The 13,103-nt window shown below is 58.1% G+C and overlaps 1 protein-coding gene across 1 annotated transcript in view; it reads left to right on the top strand.

Annotated features, from left to right (window-relative positions):
• Nucleotides 1-13,103, top strand: part of PARVB (parvin beta) — a 90,782-nt gene that overhangs the window by 74,593 nt on the left and 3,086 nt on the right. Inside the window, exons 9-12 of the mRNA XM_029954097.1 lie at nucleotides 203-264; nucleotides 3,453-3,521; nucleotides 8,279-8,470; nucleotides 12,114-12,177. Of these exons, the coding sequence (XP_029809957.1) occupies nucleotides 203-264; nucleotides 3,453-3,521; nucleotides 8,279-8,470; nucleotides 12,114-12,177 (387 nt within the window). The remainder of the gene's footprint in view (nucleotides 1-202; nucleotides 265-3,452; nucleotides 3,522-8,278; nucleotides 8,471-12,113; nucleotides 12,178-13,103) is intronic.

Raw genomic sequence — 13,103 nt, 5'->3', positions numbered from 1 at the left:
GAGGGACCCTTAAAAGCATTTCCCCCTGACTTTGCTCCTCGTTGCACCTGCCCTTGGGTTCTGGCTGGGAGCCAAGCGGCTTCCAGGCGGGTGGGAGGCGGGGGGGGGGGGGGGGGGGGGACGTCCCCGGGGGGGGGCGGGGACGAGAGCGGCCGCGCCGCGGTGCCCCTGATGCCCCGCGCCTCTCCGCCTGTCCCCACAGAGCGGGACGCCTTCGACACCCTGTTCGACCACGCGCCGGACAAGCTGAGCGTCGTCAAGAAGGTGAGCTCGGGCGGGGCTGCTCCCCGGCGTGAAGTCCGCGCGGGAAGAAGGTGGGGACCCGCGCAATCCCCGAAATGTTTGCCGACGTAACTACAGGCATACAGTTAGCGCCTTTTATTTATTTTTATTTTTTATTTTTTTTCCATAATATTTTATTGTCAAATTGGTTTCCATACAACACCCAGCGCTCTTCCCCTCAAGTGCCCTCCACCATCACCACCACCTCTTTTCCCCCCTCCCCCCTCCCCCCCAATCCTCAGTTCATTCTCAGCATTCAATAGTCTCTCAAGTTCTGCATCCCTCTCTCTCCCCAACTCTCTGTCCCTCCTCCGTTCCCCCTGGTTCTCCATTAGGTCTCTCCTGTTTTCCTGCTAGACCTATGAGTGCAGACATATGGTTTCTGTCCTTCTCTGCCTGGCTTACTTCGCTCGGCATGACACCCTCAAGGTCCATCCACTTTCCTACGAAGGGCCATATGTCATTCCCTCTCATTGCCATGTAGTACTCCATCGTGAATATATACCACATCTTCTTGATCCGTTCGTCAGGGGATGGACATTTAGGCTCCTTCCATGTTTTGGCTATTGTTGACGTTGCTGCTAATAACCCAGTGAAGAAATGGGCAGAAGACATGAACAGACACTTCTCCAAAGAGGACATCCAGATGGCCTGCAGGCACATGAAACGATGCTCAGCGTCACTCAGCATCAGGGAAACACAAATCAAAACCACACTGAGATACCACCTCACGCCAGTCAGAGCGGCTAAAACGAACAAAGCAAGAGACTATAGATGCTGGCGAGGGTGTGGAGAGACGGGCCCCCTCCTGCACTGCTGGTGGGAATGTAAACTGGTGCAGCCACTCTGGAAAACAGTGTGGAGGTTCCTCAGAAAACTATCGATAGAACTCCCTTATGACCCAGCAATAGCACTGCTGGGGATTTACCCAAGAGAGACAGAAATGCTGATGCCTAGGAGCACATGTACCCCAATGTTCAATTAGCACCTTTTAACTCAACATCCCTCTCCCTGGGCGACTTCCTGCCCCCCCGCCCCCTTCTGCCGACAGCCAGCACCGGGGTCCCCTTTCCTTCGACTCAGGGCTCTTTCTCAGGGTGGAAGTGTTTCTAAGCGTGTCGGCCTCATTACCAGGAAGCCGTGTTCACCATGGCCGGGTAAACCGGCAGCCTTTGCCGGCTGAGCCGCGCTGTGCGTGCGCCTGACCCATCCCCCTGCCACGTGGGCGCGCCCGAAGGAATCGGGACTCAGCTCACCGCCTGTGGAGTTATCTGAGCACCTGCGGACGTCTCACTCGGGGAGGGGAGGATGGATGCACGTCCGCCCTCCTGTAACATGTAAGGAGCAGTTTCTGCCCTTGCCCTGGGGGAGACAGCTCTCTGTCCTGGGAACTCAACTTCCCAGCACAGGTTTCTTAATGCAGGACTTCTCAGTGCCTTTAGTATGCTGACATGCATTGGAGTTCTCCAAGAGGGGACTCCGTAGGAAGCATTTTCCAAACTTGTTTGTCGGCAGTGAGATCAGTTTATCTATTTATTTTATTAAATAAACTAAATTAAGTTCCTAGGGAGCCCACTTTTGGAAAATGCTGGTCCAGCCTGGGACAGTGAGATTACTAGGATTTAGAAGCACTTTGCAAAAGGCTGGCAGCACCATCCTGACGGTCCTTGTGGGGCGGAGCCTTCTCAGCATCCTTGGGTCATGAGGGGCGTACCCTGGGGCCTCAGAGCGGTGCCCCGCACCCCTACCCCTGCCGCAGCTGGCCCCCAGGGACCGTGACAGAGGATGCATAGGAAGGGTCAAACCCCCCATCTACCAAATGTGGGACTGAGGCAGAGGATAAGCCCTGCCTCAGTTTCCCCATCTGTCAGGGTCAAGGCAGGAAGGACTCCCCTCTCCGGGGCTCTGTGAGAGTAAAATACAATCATGTCCAGCGAGGGCCTCACACGAAGTATACCAGATAGTAGTAAGTGCGATGTGGCATAAGGTTCGACTTTCAGTAGATGGGGTATCAATTCATTCTTTGAAAAGACATATTTTGGGCTCGGGGGGCATCAATTCATTCTTTGAAAAGACATATTTTGGGCTCGGGGGGCGGGGAATCCCTGTGGTGAACAAGACAAAATCCTTTTATCTGCCTGACAGCTTCCCGCCTCCGGCCCGGCCCTTCCCCAGCCCCACACCCAGAGATGCCGTGTTAGTGGCTGCCCGTACCCCAGAGTGAAAGCAGGGAGGCCCTCCCACCCCCCCAGAGTCACCCCCTCCTCTTCCCTTCTGCCCATCCCATCTAGTGGCTGCCTGAAGACCCCAGAGTGTCCGCTCTGCCCATCCCCCAACTCCCATCCCCCATTTGCCCCGCCACGCCACCGTCCCCGCCCACTCCAACGCTCCCTCCTCCTCCGACATCCTCCTGGGTCCCCACGCCTGCTCCTGTGCCCCGCCATCCTTCACGTCTTCCACACACTGTGCCCTAGCTCCCCATGTCTCTGTCGCCTCCACCAGGTACATGGAGAATTCTGCCACGGGTGTGCCAGGTGGGGTCCCATCTCTGTGTCCCCAGCAGCCAAGCATAGAGCCTGGCACGTCAATTTGGGTCACATGAATAGGGAGCTGGCCTCGTGCCCAGGGTGAGGGTGGGGCGGGGCTGGCGTTGAGTCCCATCCAGGTAGGGTGTGCCAGCTGAGAGGAGTGACAGGTGACAGGTTAGAGACCTTTGCTAAGAGAGGAGAAGCCGGTGGCCCTGCTTCCCTGAGATCAGGCTCACTAAAGTTTCCTGAAACTGACGAGCGTGACCCCTTTCAGCCTTTGGTCGTTCAAGGTTATGTCTAGGAAACATTTAGAAATGCAGGCATCTCCCCCTGACAGTTTCTCCTTCTGAAGGGCGCTGGTGATTCTTCTCCAGGATCCTTAATGACGTACGTGTGGGGGAGGGGCGGGGCTGGTGGATAGAGGTGTGTGTTTTCTTCCCCAGCTGGGACAGATTTAGGCTTTATTCCATTGAAACCGAGGGTCGCTCTCTGAACGTATCACTTTCAATATGAGCCTTTTATTGTAGCAAACAGATTCTGGAAGCTTCCCGCAAAGCCAGTGATGGCCGGTGTCACACCGTCCGGTTGGATGGGAGGGAACCCTCTCGCTCACGGTCCCTGACTCTCTCTCTGCCTTCACAGTCTCTCATCACGTTTGTGAACAAGCACTTGAACAAGCTGAATCTGGAGGTGACAGAACTGGAGACCCAGGTGAGCAGTGTTCGGGCCGAAGTGTCTGTCCCCGTGTGCGGCCAGGCTTCTGACCCCGGGCGGGCCGCGTGAGCAAGGCGGGCGCCATCTGGTTCGCCTTTGAGGGTGCCCGCCCCAGGGCCGGAAGTGCCGGCCCCCACAGCGCTGCCTTCTCCCGGGGCCTCTGTCCTGATTTCCCGGGGCTGCTGGGACAGACAGCCCCAGACTCAGTGGTCCACCGCGGACACTCACGTCCTCGGTCCTGGAGGCCGCGAGGGCTGCTTCCTCCTGAGGCTGGGAGAGGGGCTGCGGGCGGGGGCTGCTGCCCGTTCTTGGCCTCCGTCGGGTTTTGGATCCCTGCCCCCAGATCTCTGCCTTCATGGTCACGTGACCTCCCCCCCCCCCCCCCCCGGTCTGTGTCTGTGTGTCTGTGTCCAGATTTCCCCTTTTAGTAAGGATGTGGGGGGTGTTGGATTAGGACCCATCCTGGTGACCTCATCTTTAACTCACTTTAGTAGCTGCTGTTTCCAAATAAGGGCACGTTCACAGGTTCTGCGGGTTAGGACACCCGACGCGGCGTTCGGGGGACACAACTCAACCCCTAGCGGCCTCTGAGTCGCCGCCGCGCCACCCCCGCTGAAGGGCATTTGCACGTGCAGCCTTTTTAGTCTAGAACGTTCCGCCCCCCCCCCCTTCTGTTCTCCATCATCATCCTTATCGGGCAAGTGCTCACCGAACGTGCCCGGTGAGTGTGCACAAAATACTGCCCTGGCAGGAAGTACGCACAGCACACTCCCCCACCCGCTCGGAGCCAAGCGCACAGTGGAAACGCGTTTCAAGGACTCAGCAGGCATTAAAGACAAAATATAATTTTCCCAGGATTAGCTGGGTGCTCGAATTTGGAGCTCTTGGTGCAGATTCCTCCAGCCCACGGCTGATCCTCCTAAACCCCTGGGCGATTGCCTCCCTTCCCGCCTCTTCTTTACCTTTCCTCATTTGCTTTTCTAATTAAAAAAGTAATTCAGGCTCATTGTAGGATGTCTGGAAATGCAGATAAGCAAAACAAATAAAAATCATTCCTAATCCCGACACGCAGAGATAACGGTGCTGAAGGATTCGTTCCGGACCTTTCCTCCGCACGGCTGGCTAGTCGTGGACGGCACGGGGCTGCCTCGGAAAGACGAACGGTCCGTTTCTAATAAGCGTATATATTTGCACATTGTTTGCAAAGACATTCACTGTAGTTGCCGTTGACCAATGTTGTGCATTCGCCTCCGAGTGTTTGCCGTTCGGTGTGTCAGCGTTTCCGAAGGGTCCTAACAGCAGAGTGACAGTCATCCTATGTCCCTCCCTCCCCGTCTGCCCCCTTCACCCTCTCCACACCTGACCAGCCACACTTCACAGTTGATGTGAATTCTTCTAGACGGCTCAGAGGCATAGATGGTTTTTTACACAGAAGCAGATGATGCTGGTCGGCTCTCTCGTGCTGTGGTTTTTGTTACTTTGATTTTTGTCGGCATCTTTTTGTTCAAGCCGGTGTGTGTGATTCTGCCTAATCCTTTTCCCGTTGCCCTGTCTGTCTGTCTGCACACGGCGCCACCGGACACGGCCTTCTCTCCCGTTCTGAGGCTGCACCGGGAAGCTCTCTGCACTCCGCCGGCACGCACGCCTGGGAGTGCGGTCCTTGGAGCCAAGGCAGGGCCGCTTGGAGGGCCCGGGGAGCTTTGCCCACCTGAACATCGTGGGCCCCACCAGCCAGTCCCGGCTGTCACTTCCCTGATGGCCGGACCCCCAGACCGAGACCCTTGCTTCAGTTCACATTAATCTGTGTTTACTCAGAATCTTTTAGTTTTTAATCACTATGCTTAACGTAGTTTTCTTTTAATGTTTATTTTTGAGAGAGAGAGACAGAGCATGAGCAGGGGAGGAGCAGAGAGAGAGAGGGAGGGAGATACAGAATCCGAAGCAGCTCCAGGCTCCGAGCTGTCAGCACAGAGCCCGACAGGGGGCTTGAACCCACGAACCATGAGATCATGACCTGAGCCGAAGCCGGACGCTTAAATGACTGAACCACCCAGGCGCCCCTTAACTTAGTTTCTTAAAAATATTTTTAACCACTGCCACAGAAATGCAGGGAACTTTTTTCTTTTGTTGCAATAGAATCCAGATATATTTAAAAAATGTTTTATTTATTTTTGAGACAGAGAGAAAGCAAGCAGGGGAGGAGCAGAAAGAGAGAGAATCCAAGCCCCAATGCGGGGCTTGAACTCAAACTGTGAGATCAGGACCTGAGCTGAAGTCAAATGTTTAACTGACTGAACTCCCCAGGCACCCCAGAAGCTGTTTGTTTTTTCAATTTTAATTTTATTTTTGTGAGAGACAGAGCATGAGCATGAGCAGAGGAGGGACAGAGAGGGAAGGAGACACGGAATCCGAAGCAGCTCCAGGCTCCGAGCTGTCAGCACAGAGCCCGATGCAGGGCTCCAACCCACGAACTGTGAGATCATGACCTGAGCCGAAGCCGGACGCTTAACTGACTGAGCCACCCAGGCGCCCCTTCACAATTCCTTTCTAATTCTTGTTCAAGTTCTATGCCATCTTCTTGTTTTGCTGCATACCTTTTTTTTTTTTCTTAATGCTTACTTATTTTGGAGAGAGAGAGGAGAGAGAGTGACGGAAACACAGAATCTGAAGCAGGCTCCAGGCTCCAAGCTGTCAGCACAGAGCCCGACACAGGGCTCGAACCCACGAACTGCAAGATCATGACCTGAGCCAAAGTTGGAAGCTTAACCAACTGAGCCCCCAGGCGCCCTTGTTGTTTTTAAGTCAGAAGCCCTCCCCCTGCTTGTCTCCCACTGCGGGGTGCTCGTCTCCCACCGGGTGCCCACTCAGGGCTGCCCCGTCACCCTGCACGGCAGTCTCCGGACCAGCAGGCCAGGCTGTCCGATGTGGCCTCCTTCCGTGATGGGGGTTCTGTTAGAACCCGTCAGGCCCAGGCGCCCCGGGCCACATGGGCTGTTGAGCCCCTGAAACGCCGCTGGTGTGACTGAGGCACCAAATTTTGTATTTTCAACAAAATGAAATGTAAGCATTTTTTAAAATGTGAGAGTCACATCATAGTGTGAACGTACTTAGCAAGACTGTACACTCAAAAAGGGCTAATACGTTTGGGGCGCCTGGGTGGGGGCTCAGTCAGTTGCACGTCAGACTCAGTTTCGGTTCAGGTCATGATCTCGCGGTTCGTGGGAGGGAGCCCCACGTCGGGCTCTGCGCTGCCAGCTCAGAGCCTGCTGGGAATTCTCTCTCCTCTGTCTCTCTGCCCCTCCCCTGCTCTCTCTCTCTCTCAAAATAAATAAAGAAACATGAAGAAGAAAACTAAAAAATGGCTAGTATGGTAAATTTTATATATGTTTTATCACAATTAAAAATAAAGTCAGCATAGGAGCGCCTGAGTGGCTCAGCCGGTTTGTGGCCCACCCTTGATTTCGGCTCAGGTCACGATCTCACCGTTTTGTGGGATCGAGCCCCGTGTGGGGCCCTGTGCTGACAGCTCGGAGCCTGCTTGGGATTCCCGGTCTCTCCCTCCCTTCCCGCCCCTCCCCCACTCGTGCTGTCTCTCTCTCTCTCTCTCTCAAGATAACTAAATAAACTTAACAAAATTAAAATTTAGGGATTTTAGTTTTACAAGATGACGTGAGTTCTGGAACAGACGGTGGTGCTCGGGCTTAACTGCTGCTACCCGCACGCCGAACAGTGGTTACAGCGGCCTGTGTCACGTTACGTTTACTGCGCCACTGTAAAACAAGAATAAGTCAGCAGCATTCAAACAAAGACATGTCTCGTTTCAGGAGGCGCAGTGGCCTTCGTATTGGACGACACGGTCTCAGACCTCGCGGCCGGGTCCTCACACGGGCTGGCCCGCAGGGCACCCCGCAGGTCTCCACCCCCCACACCTGCTCCCCTGGGGTCTTCCTGCACCTCCAGTCTCTTGTCCCCTCGGACAAGCGGCGCTGACCTCACTGGTCTCCATTTCTTCCTCTTTAAAATGAATAGCGGGGGGGGGGGACGCCTGGGGGGCTCAGTCGGTTAAGTGTCCAGCTTCAGCTCAGGTCATGATCTCCCAGTGTGTGGGTTCGAGCCCCGTGTCCGGCTCTGTGCCGACAGCTCAGAGCCTGGAGCCTGCTTCCGATTCTGTGTGTCCCTCTTCTCTACCCCTCTCCTGTTCGCACTGTCTGTCTCTCAGAAAGAAATTTTAAAAAGAACATATGAAAAAACAGAAAACCCAAATAGCGGCTCCCTGGCTTACTGCGGGTGGGGGAGGGCTGTAGCCGCCTGGCCCCCTGCTGTGGGGGAGGTGCCTGCTGGTGGCTGGGGGTCTTGAGTGAGGGCTGCAGCCGCGGGGCTCTCCCCGACCCAGCACCGCCCGGCGTTCGGGGCCCAGCGAGGTGTTCATCTCGGTGGACACGCAGAGGCTCACTGGCCCCCGTGTCCTCGTGGTGCCACGGCTGAGCCCCTCTAGAAGGCGCTCCTTCAGCTGCCAAGGGAAACGAGCAGAACAGGGCAGCCCGCCCCACGCCGTGGGCCGTCCCAGCGGCTGGGCTGTGTGGCCCTGCCCGCGTGGATGCACCTGCACGGCCACATCCGTCCCTGATCGCAGGTTCTGGCCCACGCGAGGGATGCGTTTCTTACCTAGAGACGTTTTCCTCCTGCTGAACGGATGTGGAACATTCACGAATCCCTTGTGCGGCCCAGAAACCTCACCGAGGGTTTCTCTGCAGTTTGCAGACGGCGTGTACCTCGTCCTGCTCATGGGGCTCCTGGAAGACTACTTTGTCCCCCTGCACAACTTCTACCTGACGCCAGAGAGCTTCGACCAGAAGGTACGTGCGTGGTCTCCGTCCTCGGGGCGGCCCAGGACGCGTGTGTCACCGCGCACAGCCTGGAGCATGCCCCCGGTGGCTCTTTTGGGAGTCGGGCCGGAGTCTTCCAAAGAATAAAACGTGGCCCAACAAAGGGCTTAGACATCGCTCGCCCCTCAGTAGTGGAAATCAGGCCCTGGGCAGGGCCAGACGCAGCCAGGGGTGGGGCCACGCTCTGGGTGGGGGCGTCCCCCGGGGACGGTTCTGTCCTTAACCACTGTGGCCGGGTGTCAGTGGGCTGCACATCCTTCCTGTCTTGCCACCTCTGATCAGCGGTGGCACAAAGTCCCGTGGAGCGGCTGGGACCCCACTGTCCCCCGCCCCCATTCTCAGGCAGTTAAGTTGTTTCTGGTTTCTTCCCATTAAAATAATAGGGTATCTTGTCGAATGTGTGCGTGTTCACGCGTGTGCGTGTATCCGTTCTTGTGGCTTGTCTTCTAGGGAAATCCCCCCAGTAGGATCGTCTGGGGCAAAGGACCGAGCCTGTGGGGCACCTGGGCTCGGTCAGTTGAGTGTCTCACTCTTGATTTCAGCTCAGGTCGCGATCCCAGGAACGTAGGATCGTGCTCTGCATCAACTCCGCCCGGAGCGTGGAGCCTGCTTGGGATGCTCCCTTCCGCCCCCCCCCCCCCTCTCCCTGCCTCATCCTCTCTCCTTCTCGAAGAGAAAACAGAACAAAACAGAAAGGGGGGTCCAACCTCTGAATTTGCGTGGCCGCGTCCCCCGTGTCCCCGCGGTGTGTGGCCCCGGCCGGCGTGCCTCCTGCTCGGGGCTTCCCGGAGCCCAGCCCACCCGTCTAGGTACCGCATCGCCTTGAGGAACTTGGCTTGTGGACCGTTCCTATCGCTTGGGACTCACAGGCGTCTGTCCTTTAGTTTTCCCGAAGCGCTAGGCCCGGAGGGCAGGCAGGCAGGCGACCCGGGGCGGCCGCCGGGGAAACAGCCGGGGAAACAGCCGACCGCGGGGCCGGTGTTGCTCAGTCTGTGCGCTGCTGGTGCCTTGCGGGCAGCTCGCCGGGGGCCAGATGCCTCGCCTGCCAGGAGGGACTCAGGGCAGAATGGAGCGGTCCCGGCACGTCCGAGCCGCGGGCACGGAGAGCACGCGGGCGGGCAGGGCGCCCGTGCGGGCCGTTCTGGAAACGGGAACGCTGGTTTGCAGGCCCGGCCCGGGCTGGCTGCAGAGATACTTTCCTTTGTTCAGAGTCAGAACGCTGCCGGCTCGGATGGCTCGTTGAGCCAAGCAGGTGGAACCAGGCTTCCCTCCGAGATGCGGCTGCGCCTTCTCTCCGCCCCCGGCCTGAGTCCCTTTGAAACGGGGAGGAAAGGTTTTGTCGGTTGCTGCCCTGGCTTGGGAGGCATGGGACGTGGCCTTCCGCCTTCGCCTCTGCGTGGGGGTCGTGAGGGGAGGGCTGTTTTAGGGGACAGCGTCCAGCGTGCCCGGAGCCCCTTCCCCCTCGAGGAGGGAGGCCCCTGGACACAGGTCTGCGGGCAGCTGGGGCTCTTCTCGGGGAAGATGCTGGAATTCGGGGCATTCCTGTCTGCCCCCTGCCCCCCAGATTCGCTCCCTGCTCCTTTTGGGGAGTGGCGGTCATCATGGCAGCCTCTGGCCAGTTCTTTGTGAGCTCGGCCAGCTCGAGGGTGGCCAGTGCTGTCTCCGCTGCATCTACCTGAACTTGCTCCAGGCCAGTCTGTGCGTCCAAGCCCTCGGGCGCTGTGTGCAGAGGGCCGGGTGGGCCATGGCTTCTGGGCGACCCCCACGAGGGATCTCCCGGAGCCCGGACTCGGTGGGGTGCATTTGCTCCAACTCTGTTTCCCGGACGAGGGCACTAAGGTTCAGGGGACAAAATTAGAGATGTCTCAGGGGTGCCGTCCCCAGGCGGAGGGATGACCTGTGGTTTTAAAACACGAGGCCACACGGCTCAGACCCCCTCAGTTTCTGCACAGACGCTACCCTTTGAACTGAGACATTGGTACGACCCGTGAGTTTTGTTTTTAAAATTTTTTTTAATGTTTTTTTGAGAGAAACAGAACTCGAGTGAAGGAGGGGCAGAGAGCGAGGGAGACACAGAATCCGAAGCAGGCTCCAGGCTCTGAACTGTCAGCACAGAGCCCGACACGGGGCTCGAACCCACAAACATGAGATCATGACCTGAGCTGAAGTCGGATGCTTAACCGGCTGAGCCCCACAGGCGCCCCTTTTTGTTTTGTGATCTTACTCTATAGGACCCCCTTTGCTGAGAACCCTGTGCCCATCGATTATCTTTCTGGAAGACTCCGCAGCATCCCTCTCTCTGGGGGCTGGACATTCAGAGGTGGTTCTTAGCAAGCGTTCTCAAGGTGTCCTTCTCTTCTGTCCCCTCATCTGGTCCTCTCCCTCTGGATAAGGAAGCGGGGTCTCAGAAGGGCTGAGACGCAGCCCAGGCTCACATAGTCAGCAGGGCCGAGCAGCCAGAAGAGCCCCCTCCTATTCTGGAACCTTGTATTCTTCTCTCAACTGGCCAGGTTTTCAAAAAATCCTTCGAACTGCAGCAAGAAAGGATTGCAGGGTGTCCTGGCCATGGGTCTGGGCTCCCAGGGGGCAGCATGGGGCGTTGGGGCAGGGCGTGTGGCCTGGTCCCCTCGGGCCTGGAGAGCTGTTGGCTCCTCTGTCTGCCCTGTCCCAGGAGCCCTGGGCTCAGGAGTGGCTTCTCTGTGGGTGGAGGTGAGGGCGGGGCTGAGACGGAACCGGAGGTGGTGACTTCCTGTCTGGCAGTTTCCTCCGACTGGGAAGGAAGCAGGAAGACACTCGTGCACCGCTGAGCGGAGCTGCGGGGAAGGGGGTCTGGGCGGGAGGTGCTCCCTGCAGGGGCGCTTTGGAGGAGCCATCCCTCTCGGAGTCTGGGGTCGGCCCCGCTGCGTGCTAAACAGGGACATTCGTCCTGCTCATGACCGGCCCGTGCTCGGGAAGGACCCTCAGGCCCCTGGAGGAGGCCCTGCGACCATGTCCAAGTCGAGGCACCTTCCGGACCCGAGTCCTCTGCCCGCTTTCCCCTCTCGGCCACCCTGTCTCCGTCCTGACTCCAGGCCCGTTGGCCCGTGTGAAGCAGGGGTAGGAGGGTGCCGGCCAGTGTGGGAAGGGCCACGGGTCTGAATCCGGTCCTGAGCTGGTTGAACCCCGCCTCCATCCCGTCCAGCCCTGAGCCTTGCTTGGCACAGACGTCCTAACCCATCTCGGCTCCTCCAGGCCGGCTCCGGGCCCCTGGAGGGGGGGGGGGCGTCTCACACCCTACCTGGCCTGTCCTTCTGGCCTTTTCCAGAGGGCCTCTGAACAGCCCAGCGTCCTCCAGCCCCCTCCCCTCCATCTGGTCAGCCCACCCAGCTCTGGGTGTGAACGGACTGTCCCCACACTGGACCTGTCCCCACACAGCCCGTCCCCAACCTGGGCCCCTCAGCGTGCTGCCCGCCGGCGCTGCCCAGGGCCCTGGTGGCCTCCTCGTGGCTGCTGTGGATTTGACCAGCTGAGGGTCTCCTTCCTGGTTAATTACTAAACTATAAGTAAAATTACCACGCTTCCGGTTCATTTACGCTGAAATCCGGAAGGGGTTCCTGTGGAAAGGATGCTGACCCAGAGTCCCAGGTCCTTGGGCTCTGACCCTGTGCTTTCTTTTATTACTGGGGCCACGTGTCTTGTCTCTGACAGCCCGTGGGCCCCGCAGGTGGCGGGCTGCGACCTGGGCGCCCTGCCTCTCTGTGACCCGGGCGGTGGACACAGCAGACAGGGTACGTTTGTAAATCTCTTCACGACGTGTTGGCAGAGCACCAGCTGTCAGCATCCCTGCGGCCAAGTGGTGCCTTTTCATTTCAGGAAGAATCCATGTGCGGGGGGACAGCGGGGGGACCCAGGGGGACCCACCTTCCTGTGACATCCGGCAGGTGGAGGCCAGGACCAGGGTCCCACTGCCTGCACTGCCATGCTGACTGCAGTTCCAGCAGGGCCCCTGGTGCCTGGGCCACCGCTGCCCTCCCCCCGGGCTATGACCTGCCTGTGGCTACGCACATGAGCTCCACGAGGCCCTCTCCTCCTACGGGCGGGCCCTTGGCTCGGTGCTGGGGACTGTGCGCAGGGCCGAGTGCCTCTGGGAAGTGACTCGTTCTCTCTGAGCCTCATTTCTAAACTCAGGAGATTTTTTTCTTTTATTTTCTTTTCATGTTTATTTCTGAGAGAGACAGAGCATGAGCAGGGAAGGGGCAGAGAGAGAGGGAGACACAGAACCCGAAGCAGGCTCCAGGCTCTGAGCTGTCAGCACAGAGCCCGACGCGGGGCTCGAACCCACAAACTGAGATCATGACCTGAGCTGAAGTCAGACTTTTCACTGAGCCCCCCAGGCACCCCACTGAGCCTTATTTCTAAAAACAGTGTCACTGTCACTTCTCATCGTGTGGCCCACGGCAGAGCCGGCACTGGGGGACCCATGAGCCCTTGAGACCAGGCTTTGTGCCTTCCCCCCTGCATCTCTGAGCTGCCCTCCTGCTCACTGGTGAGGGGCGTAAGGACCATCTAATAAACATCTTCCCCCTGCCCCTCCCTCCCGCCCCAAGCCTGCACTGGCCCCGTGGGTCCTGGTGGCCACAGGGACTTCAGGGCTCCCTCAGGCCGTCTTTGTTCTCACCTCGGCCTTTCAGAAGAAGAGCAGCGGGTGGAGGAC

This window comes from Suricata suricatta, chromosome 10 (assembly GCF_006229205.1).
Source record: "Suricata suricatta isolate VVHF042 chromosome 10, meerkat_22Aug2017_6uvM2_HiC, whole genome shotgun sequence".
In the NCBI taxonomy this organism is placed as follows: domain Eukaryota; kingdom Metazoa; phylum Chordata; class Mammalia; order Carnivora; family Herpestidae; genus Suricata; species Suricata suricatta.
This window is presented reverse-complemented; position numbering and strand designations above follow the sequence as displayed.